This window comes from Salvelinus fontinalis, chromosome 26 (genome assembly GCF_029448725.1).
Source record: "Salvelinus fontinalis isolate EN_2023a chromosome 26, ASM2944872v1, whole genome shotgun sequence".
Taxonomy (NCBI): Eukaryota; Metazoa; Chordata; class Actinopteri; order Salmoniformes; family Salmonidae; genus Salvelinus; species Salvelinus fontinalis.
This window is the reverse complement of record NC_074690.1, coordinates 4,548,687-4,559,775: the sequence shown is the minus strand read 5'-3', so window position 1 is coordinate 4,559,775 and position 11,089 is coordinate 4,548,687. Positions and strand designations below refer to the sequence as shown.

The 11,089-nt window shown below is 51.0% G+C and overlaps 1 protein-coding gene across 1 annotated transcript in view; it reads left to right on the top strand.

The window, feature by feature from the left end:
- The first annotated feature begins 2,793 nt into the window (after positions 1-2,793).
- LOC129823564 (guanine nucleotide-binding protein G(olf) subunit alpha) overlaps positions 2,794-11,089 on the top strand; it is a 175,307-nt gene continuing 167,011 nt past the window's right edge. Inside the window, exon 1 of the mRNA XM_055882393.1 lies at positions 2,794-3,541. Within this exon, the coding sequence (XP_055738368.1) occupies positions 3,049-3,541 (493 nt within the window). The 5' untranslated portion in view covers positions 2,794-3,048. The remainder of the gene's footprint in view (positions 3,542-11,089) is intronic.

Sequence of the window (11,089 nt, the reverse complement as noted above, 5' to 3'; positions counted from 1 at the left end):
AAATATCACCTGGGAGCATGAGCAGCAGTGTGTGACGTGTTCCTGTCTGTTTTCCACAGGTGATAGGCTACATACTTGACTGTAACCACCAGGTCGCTAGTTTAAGTACCACCCGGGCCAAGTAGATTTCCCCCCAACTGCTACACTGGTGGCAGCCGTGGGATAGTCAGCATGGCGAACTATACAGTCGAAGGCTACAGGGTGACATAACAAGACACACAAGACCATCAGCAACAACATGCCTTTCACAATGCCTAGGCCTATAACTATAGACAGCATCACAACTACGGGAATCCAGAATAACTACTGGCATGCAGTATAACTACAGGCATGCAGAAAAAATGGTCCACCCACACAGACAGTGTGGTGAAGAAGGTGCAACAGCACCTCTTCGACCTCAGGAGGATGAAGAAATTTGGCTTGTCACCTAAAAACCTCACAAACTTTTACAGATGGACAATTGAGAGTATCACTACCTGGTACGGCAACTGCTCCGCCCACAACCGTAAGGCTCTCCAGAGGGTAGTGAGGTCTGCACAACGCATCACCAGGGGCAAACTACCTGCCATCCAGGGCACCTACACCACCTGATGTCACAGGAAGGCCAAAGAGATAATCAAGGACAACAACCACCCGAGCCACTGCCTGTTCACCCTGCTATCATCCAGAAGACTGAAAAACAGCTTCTATCTCAAGGCCATGAGACTGTTAAACAGCCACCGCTAACAGAGAGACTGCTGCCTACATACAGACTTGAAATCATTGGCCACTTTAATAAATGGAACACTAGTCACTTTAATAATGCCACTTTAATGTTTACATATCTTGCATTACTCATCTCATATTTATATACTGTATTCTATACCATCTATTGCATCTTAGCCTATGCCATTCTGTCATTGCTCATCCATATAATTATATATTCTTATCCATTCCTTTTCCTTTTTTAATGAGTTTAGTTCTTATCTAAAAAGTAATATCTAACAATTCCACAACAAATACATAATACACACAAAACTAAGTAATGTCCCTTTTTCCAGAACTCTGTCTTTCAAAGATAATTTGTAAAAATCCAAATAACTTCACAGTTCTTCATTGTAAAGGGTTTAAACACTGTTTCCCATGCTTGTTCAATGAACTATAAACAATTAATGAACATGCACCTGTGGAACGGTCGTTAAGACACTAACAGCTTACAGACGGTAGGCAATTAAGGTCACAGTTATGAAAACTTAGGACACTAAAGAGGCCTTTCTACTGACTGAAAAACACCAAAAGAAAGATGCCCATGGTCCCTGCTCATCTGCGTGAATGTGCCTTAGGCATTCTGCAAGGAGGCATGAGGACTGCAGATGTGGCCAGGGCAATAAATTGCAATGTCCATACTGTGAGACGCCTAAGACAGAGCTACAGGGAGACAGGACGGACAGCTGATCGTTCTCGCAGTGGCAGACCACGTGTAACAACACCTGCACAGGGTCGGTACATCTGAACATCACACAGGTACAGGGACAGGTACAGGATGGCAACAACTCCCCGAGTTATACCAGGACCGCACAATCCCTCCATCAGTGCTCAGATTGTCCGCAATAGGCTGAGAGAGGCTGGACTGAGGGCTTGTAGGCCTGTTGTAAAGGCAGGTCCTCACCAGACATCACCGGCAACAACATCACCTATGGGCACAAACCCACCATCGCTGAACCAGACAGGACTGGCAAAAAGTGCTCTTCACTGACGAGTCATGTTTTTGTCTCACCAGGGGTGCTGGTCGGATTCGCTTTTATCGTCGAAGGAATGAGTGTTACACCGAGGCCTGTACTCTGGAGCGGTATCGATTTGGAGGTGGAGGGTCCGTCATGGTCTGGAGCAGTGTGTCACAGCGTCATCGGACTGAGCTTGTTGTCATTGCAGGCAATCTCAACGCTGTGCGCTACAGGGAAGACATCTACCTCCCTCATGTGGTACCCTTCCTGCAGGCTCATCCTGACATGGCCCTCCAGCATGACAATGCCACCAGCCATACTGCTCGTTCTGTGCGTGATTTCCTGCAAGACAGGAATGTCAGTGTTCTGCCATGGCCAGCGAAGAGACCGGACCTCAAACCCATTGAGCACGTCTGGGACCTGTTGGATCGGAGGGTGAGAGCTTGGGCCATTCCCCCCAGAAATGTCTGGGAACTTGCAGGTGCTTTGGTGGAAGAGTGGGGTAAAATCTCACAGCAAGAACTGGCAAATCTGGTGCAGTTCATGAGGAGGAGATGCATTGCAGTACTTAATGCAGCTGGTGGCCACACCAGATACTGACTGTTACTTTTGATTTTGACCCTCCCTTTGTTCAGGGACACATTATTCCATTCCTGTTAGTCACATGTCTGTGGAACTTGTTCAGTTTGTCTCAGTTGTTGAATCTTGTTATGTTCATACAAATATTTACACATGTTAAGTTTGCTGAAAATAAACGCAGTTGACAGTGAGAGGACGTTTTTTTTTGTTTTTGCTGAGGTTAGATGCGCAATCATTTCGATACACTCGCGATAACATCTGCTAACCATGTGTATGTGACCAATAACATTTGATTTGAGAACACCTGGGCATGCAGACACTAGTGGTCTTTTATATGTGTGAAATTAAATCCATGACCAGCATTCTTTCTCGAAATGGCCTTACTGTAGCAAATATGACGTCCTGTGTCTTCCCCCTAAAAAGCGCCCAGTAGATTTGGTGCAATTGCACAGTGGATGGCTGACTTTTCCTGCCTGCTTATGCTTTTGGTTTACTTACGGTAAGGTGGACCCGCAGTGTCCAGTATGGTATCAGGTGATCCACTAACTACAGAGCGTAGGCTGACTGGTGAAAAATGCAAAATGACATATAGCAAATGTTGGAGCATAATTCATTCACCTTTTCGGATCAAAATTTGAATTTAATCACACCACTGGAGCTCCAATGTAACGATCTCGTGCTAGACCTGGTACGTGAAGGTGGATTTTTGTATATTTAAATTGATGAAATACCACATTTGCAGAGGAAAAATATTGGCCACACCAACATGGGGCTGTGCTACAGTTTGCGTCCCCGGCTCTTCGGGGACTTGAGTGGGTCTATTTCGAACGCTACCTCGGACTCGGATCAGCCGCCAGACCCAGCTGTACCTTGCCGAGCCGGGGGAGCTCGTCAAGAGGACACAGGGGGTTATGGCGATACCTCGTCGCTCCGAGACGGTAGCAGCCAAGTACGCCATGGGGACCCAGTCAAGCTCCCGCCCAGGGAACCCCGCGGTAGAGACAACACGGGCACCGATGTAGGGCTCATACAGAACGGGGGTGGAGGCGGAGTAGGCAAGGGAACGGGCAAGGACCGTAGTCGACGATTACAACTGCTGCAGAAAACAACCAGCACCCAAAAACAGAAAAACTGGGACAAACTGCTAGTGGAGGAGAAGGAGGCCGAGAGGGAGGCGAAAAAAATCAGCAAGAACATTGACAGGGCGCTAAAGGAGCTCAAACGGGAATACAAACAGACTCATCGGCTGCTATTACTGGGTAGGTTGGCACATTATTTGTACATTATTTAACCATCTCCATTTTGTCGTGAACGGCCGCATTTCAGGTCGCTAGAGCGGTCAGTGCTGCGTGTGCTTATATCACTCCCGTTTTACACGTTAAATGGTATCCCCGGCAGTCGTCATTTGACTGAGCTGAAGATGGACGTTGAATATCACAGCCTACTCTACGTCTGCCCAGTTTTACCCTTGTCCTGTCTATATATTTCACGCCGCGTTCACGTACTAGTTGGAACTAGGAAACTCAAAAAATGTTCGATTTTTCTAATTGGTTGTAGTGTTATACACGTGCTGCGTTCAATCATTTGGCAAGTCGGAAATGTCTTAGTTCTGACTAGCACATGAACGCGACATCGTATTTGATGGCAGTTACAGTTACACTAATGATGATCGGGTTGTTATTGTGACGCATCTTAGTTTCATCACACACACACACACACACACACACACACACACACACACACACACACACACACACACACACACACACACACACACACACACACACACACACACACACACACACAGTAGGCTAACCAGTGGCTAAAGCCCAACACTTTAAATATAGAAGATGTACACGTTTTTTTTTTTAATTGGCTTTTATTCACATGAAGTTAAAATTATTCCTTCCTCTAGTCTTAGCCATCTGCAACCATATATATATATATATATCTATAGAATGGGCCTCTCCATTCAAGTCAATAATGGCATAATGGTTGGACTGGCAGCCATTGTAAATCTACCCTGAGTTTACCAGTCAAATTGCCAGGATTACACAAGCCTTTTCTATAGATTATATCTCCATGTCTGCACCACCCATGGCCTTTACACAGTGTGGCCTTCTCTATGTCCATGTGTTACCCAGTGTGTCAGTGCTGTGGGAAAATTGGCTTCATCAGATCATAGAATAGTGAGATTTATACATAGTGGCCAGCCAACCATCCACACTACCCTGGTCTTTATACATAGTGGCCAACCATCCACACTACCCTAGTCTTTATACATAGTGGCCAACTACCCACACTACCCTAGTCTTTATACATAGTGGCCAACCATCCACACTACCCTAGTCTTTATACATAGTGGCCAACCATCCGCACTACCCTAGTCTTTATACATAGTGGCCAACCATTCACACTACCCTAGTATTTATACATAGTGGCCAACCAACCATCCACACTACCCTAGTCTTTATACATAGTGGCCAACCATCCACACTACCCTAGTCTTTATACGTAGTGGCCAACCAACCATCCACACTACCCTAGTCTTTATACATAGTGGCCAACCATCCACACTACCCTAGTCTTTATACGTAGTGGCCAACCAACCATCCACACTACCCTAGTCTTTATACATAGTGGCCAACCATCCACACTACCCTAGTCTTTATACATAGTGGCCAACCATCCACACTACCCTAGTCTTTATACATAGTGGCCAACCATCCACACTACCCTAGTCTTTATACATAGTGGCCAACCATCCACACTACCCTAGTCTTTATACATAGTGGCCAACCAACCACACTACCCTAGTCTTTATACAAAGTGGCCAACTATCCACACTACCCTAGTCTTTATACATAGTGGCCAACCATCCACACTACCCTAGTCTTTATACATAGTGGCCAACCAACCACACTACCCTAGTCTTTATACATAGTGGCCAACCAACCACACTACCCTAGTCTTTATACATAGTGGCCAACCATCCACACTACCCTAGTCTTTATACATAGTGGCCAACCATCCACACTACCCTAGTCTTTATACATAGTGGCCAACCAACCACACTACCCTAGTCTTTATACATAGTGGCCAACTATCCACACTACCCTAGTCTTTATACATAGTGGCCAACCATCCACACTACCCTAGTCTTTATACATAGTGGCCAACCAACCATCCACACTACCCTAGTCTTTATACATAGTGGCCAACCATCCACAATACCCTAGTCTTTATACATAGTGGCCAACCATTCACACTACCCTAGTATTTATACATAGTGGCCAACCAACCATCCACACTACCCTAGTCTTTATACATAGTGACCAACCAACCATCCACACTACCCTAGTCTTTATACATAGTGGCCAACCAACCATCCACACTACCCTAGTCTTTATACATAGTGGCCAACCAACCATCCACACTACCCTAGTCTTTATACATAGTGGCCAACCACCCACACTACCCTAGTCTTTATACATTGTGGCCAACCATCCACACTACCCTAGTCTTTATACATAGTGGCCAACCATTCACACTACCCTAGTCTTTATACATAGTGGCCAACCAACCATCCATACTACCCTAGTCTTTATACATAGTGGCCAACCATCCACACTACCCTAGTCTTTATACATAGTGGCCAACCAACCATCCATACTACCCTAGTCTTTATACATAGTGGCCAACCATCCACACTACCCTAGTCTTTATACATAGTGGCCAACCATCCACACTACCCTAGTCTTTATACATAGTGGCCAACCAACCACCCACACTACCCTAGTCTTTATACATAGTGGCCAACCAACCATCCACACTACCCTAGTCTTTATACATAGTGGCCAACCAACCATCCACACTACCCTAGTCTTTATACATAGTGGCCAACCAACCATCCACACTACCCTAGTCTTTATACATAGTGGCCAACCATCAACACTACCCTAGTCTTTATACATAGTGGCCAACCACCCACACTACCCTAGTCTTTATACGTAGTGGCCAACCAACCACCCACACTACCCTAGTCTTTATACATAGTGGCCAACCAACCATCCATACTACCCTAGTCTTTATACATAGTGGCCCGCCAACCACACTACCCTAGTCTTTATACATAGTGGCCAACCATTCACACTACCCTAGTCTTTATACATAGTGGCCAACCATCCACACTACCCTAGTCTTTATACATAGTGGCCAACCATCCACACTACCCTAGTCTTTATACATAGTGGCCAACCACCCACATTACCTTAGTCTTTATACATATACAGGTCCGTACAGTACATTACCCTAGTCTTTATACATATACAGGTCCGTACAGTACATTACCCTAGTCTTTATACATATACAGGTCCGTACAGTACATTACCCTAGTCTTTATTCATATACAGGTCCATACAGTACATTACCCTAGTCTTTATACATATACAGGTCTGTACAGTACATTACCCTAGTCTTTATACATATACAGGTCCGTACAGTACATTACCCTAGTCTTTATACATATACAGGTCCGTACAGTACATTACCCTAGTCTTTATTACCCAGTGTCAGTGGTGTGGGAAAGATGGCTTCGTCAGGTCGCTATAGATCACTGGTTGTCCACCTTCTTCCTCTTTCTCTCTCTCTGAAACGGCTCAACTGTTCAGATGGGGGGGGGGGGGGTTGGACTGTAACTGTTCAGGTGTGGGGGGGGTTGGACTGTAACTGTTCAGGTGTGGGGGGGGTTGGACTGTAACTGTTCAGATGGGGGGGGGGGGGAATTGGACAGCAACTGTTCAGGTGGGGGGGGGGGGGGGGGGGGTTGGACTGCAACTGTTCAGGGGGGGTTGGACTGCAACTGTTCAGGGGGGGTTGGACTGCAACTGTTCAGGTGGGGGGAAGGAACTGCAACTGTTCAGGTGGGGGGGTTGGACTGCAACTGTTCAGGTGGGGGGGTTGGACTGCAACTGTTCAGGTGGGGGGGTTGGACTGTAACTGTTCAGGTGGGGGGGTTGGACTGTAACTGTTCAGGTGGGGGGGTTGGGGGGGTTGGACTGTAACTGTTCAGATGGGGGGGGGTTGGACTGTAACTGTTCAGATGGGGGGGGGGGTTGGACTTGGACTGTAACTGTTCAGATGGGGGGGTGGGGGGTGGGGTTGGACTGTAACTGTTCAGATGGGGGGGGGGGGGGGTTGGACTGTAACTGTTCAGATGGGGGGGTTGGACTGTAACTGTTCAGATGGGGGGGGGGTTGGACTGTAACTGTTCAGATCGGGGGGGGGGGGGGGGGAGTTGGACTGTAACTGTTCAGATGGGGGGGGTTGGACTGTAACTGTTCAGATGGGGGGGGGGGGGGGTTGGACTGTAACTGTTCAGATGGGGGGGGGGGTTGGACTGTAACTGTTCAGATGGGGGGGGGGGGTTGGACTGTAACTGTTCAGATGGGGGGAGTGTTGGACTGCAACTGTTCAGGTGGGGGGGGGGTTGGACTGTAACTGTTCAGATGGGGGGGGGGGAGTTGGACTGTAAATGTTCAGATGTGGGGGGGGGGTTGGACTGTAACTGTTCAGATGGGGGGGGGGGGGGGGTTGGACTGTAACTGTTCAGATGGGGGGGGTGTTGGACTGTAACTGTTCAGATGGGGGGGGGGGGGGGTTGGACTGTAACTGTTCAGATGGGGGGGGGGGGTTGGACTTTAACTGTTCAGATGGGGGGGGGTTGGACTTTAACTGTTCAGATGGGGGGGTGGTTGGACTAACTGTTCAGATGGGGGGGGGGTTGGACTGTAACTGTTCAGATGGGGGGAGGGTTGGACTGCAACTGTTCAGGTGGGGGGGGGTTGGACTGTAACTGTTCAGATGGGGGGTGGGTTGGACTGAAACTGTTCAGATGGGGGGGGGGGGGTTGGACTGTAACTGTTCAGATGGGGGGGGGGGGGGGCGTTTGACTGTAACTGTTCAGATGGGGGGGGGGGTTGGACTGTAACTGTTCAGATGGGGGGGTTGGACTGTAACTGTTCAGATGGGGGGGTTGGACTGTAACTGTTCAGATGGGGGGGGGGGTTGGACTGTAACTGTTCAGATGGGGGGGGGGGTTGGACTGTAACTGTTCAGATGGGGGGGGGGTTGGACTGTAACTGTTCAGATCGGGGGGGGGGGGGGGGGGAGTTGGACTGTAACTGTTCAGATGGGGGGGGTTGGACTGTAACTGTTCAGATGGGGGGGGGGGGGGTTGGACTGTAACTGTTCAGGTGGGGGGGGGGGGGGTTGGACTGCAACTGTTCAGGTGGGGGGGGGGGTTGGACTGCAACTGTTCAGGTGGGGGGGGGGGTTGGAAGGCAACTGTTCAGGTGGGGGGGGGGGGGGTTGGACTGCAACTGTTCAGGTGGGGGGGGGGGGGTTGGACTGTAACTGTTCAGGTGGGGGGGAGGGGTTGGACTGTAACTGTTCAGACGGGGGGGGGGGGGGTTGGACTGTAACTGTTCAGACGGGGGGGGGGGGGGTTGGACTGTAACTGTTCAGACGGGGGGGGGGGGGTTGGACTGTAACTGTTCAGACGGGGGGGGTTGGACTGTAACTGTTCAGACGGGGGGGGTTGGACTGTAACTGTTCAGACGGGGGGGTTGGACTGTAACTGTTCAGACGGGGGGGGGTTGGACTGTAACTGTTCAGACGGGGGGGGGGGGGTTGGACTGTAACTGTTCAGATGGGGGGAGTGATTGGACTGTAACTGTTCAGATGGGGGGGGGGGTTGGACTGTAACTGTTCAGATGGGGGGGGGGGGTTGGACTGTAACTGTTCAGATGGGGGGGGGGGGTTGGACTGTAACTGTTCAGATGGGGGGGGGGGGGTTGGACTGTAACTGTTCAGATGGGGGGGGGGGGGTTGGACTGTAACTGTTCAGGTGGGGGGGGGGGGTTGGACTGCAACTGTTCAGGTGGGGGGGGGGGGGGGTTGGACTGCAACTGTTCAGGTGGGGGGGGGTTGGACTGCAACTGTTCAGGTGGGGGGGGGGGGTTGGACTGCAACTGTTCAGGTGGGGGGGGGGTTGGACTGCAACTGTTCAGGTGGGGGGGGGGTTGGACTGTAACTGTTCAGATGGGGGGGGGGGTTGGACTGTAACTGTTCAGATGGGGGGGGGGGTTGGACTGTAACTGTTCAGATGGGGGGGGGGGTTGGACTGTAACTGTTCAGATGGGGGGGGGGGGGGTTGGACTGTAACTGTTCAGATGGGGGGGGGGGGTTGGACTGCAACTGTTCAGGTGGGGGGGGGGGGTTGGACTGCAACTGTTCAGGTGGGGGGGGGGGGTTGGACTGCAACTGTTCAGGTGGGGGGGGGGGTTGGACTGCAACTGTTCAGGTGGGGGGGGGGTTGGACTGCAACTGTTCAGGTGGGGGGGGGGGGGTTGGACTGCAACTGTTCAGGTGGGGGGGGGGGGTTGGACTGTAACTGTTCAGGTGGGGGGGAGGGGTTGGACTGTAACTGTTCAGACGGGGGGGGGGGGGGGTTGGACTGTAACTGTTCAGACGGGGGGGTTGGACTGTAACTGTTCAGACGGGGGGGGGGGGTTGGTCTGTAACTGTTCAGACGGGGGGGGGGGGGTTGGACTGTAACTGTTCAGACGGGGGGGTTGGACTGTAACTGTTCAGACGGGGGGGGGGGTTGGACTGTAACTGTTCAGATGGGGGGAGTGATTGGACTGTAACTGTTCAGATGGGGGGGGGGGGGGGGGGGGTTGGACTGTAACTGTTCAGATGGGGGGGGGTTGGACTGTAACTGTTCAGATGGGGGGGGGTTGGACTGTAACTGTTGAGACGGGGGGGGGGGGGTTGGACTGTAACTGTTCAGATGGGGGGAGTGATTGGACTGTAACTGTTCAGATGGGGGGGGGGGGGGGGGTTGGACTGTAACTGTTCAGATGGGGGGGGGTTGGACTGTAACTGTTCAGATGGGGGGGGGGGGTTGGACTGTAACTGTTCAGATGGGGGGGGGGGTTGGACTGTAACTGTTCAGATGGGGGGGGGGTTGGACTGTAACTGTTCAGATGGGGGGGGGGGTTGGACTGTAACTGTTCAGATGGGGGGGGGGGGGGTTGGACTGTAACTGTTCAGATGGGGGGGGGATTGGACTGTAACTGTTCAGATGGGGGGGGGGGGGTTGGACTGTAACTGTTCAGATGGGGGGGGGGGGGTTGGACTGTAACTGTTCAGATGGGGGGGGTTGGACTTTAACTGTTCAGATGGGTGGGGGGGTTGGACTGTAACTGTTCAGATGGGAGGGGGGGTTGGACTGTAACTGTTCAGATGGGGGGAGTGATTGGACTGTAACTGTTCAGATGGGGGGGGGGGGGGGTTGGACTGTAACTGTTCAGATGGGGGGGGGGTTGGACTGTAACTGTTCAGATGGGGGGGGGGGGGGTTGGACTGTAACTGTTCAGATGGGGGGGGGATTGGACTGTAACTGTTCAGATGGGGGGGGGGTTGGACTGTAACTGTTCAGATGGGGGGGGGGTTGGACTGTAACTGTTCAGATGGGGGGGGGTTGGACTTTAACTGTTCAGATGGGTGGGGGGGTTGGACTGTAACTGTTCAGATGGGTGGGGGGGTTGGACTGTAACTGTTCAGATGGGGGGGGGGGGTTGGACTGTAACTGTTCAGATGGGGGGAGTGATTGGACTGTAACTGTTCAGATGGGGGGGGGGGGGGGGGGGGTTGGACTGTAACTGTTCAGATGGGGGGGGGGTTGGACTGTAACTGTTCAGATGGGGGGGGGGGGTTGGACTGTAACTGTTCAGATGGGGGGG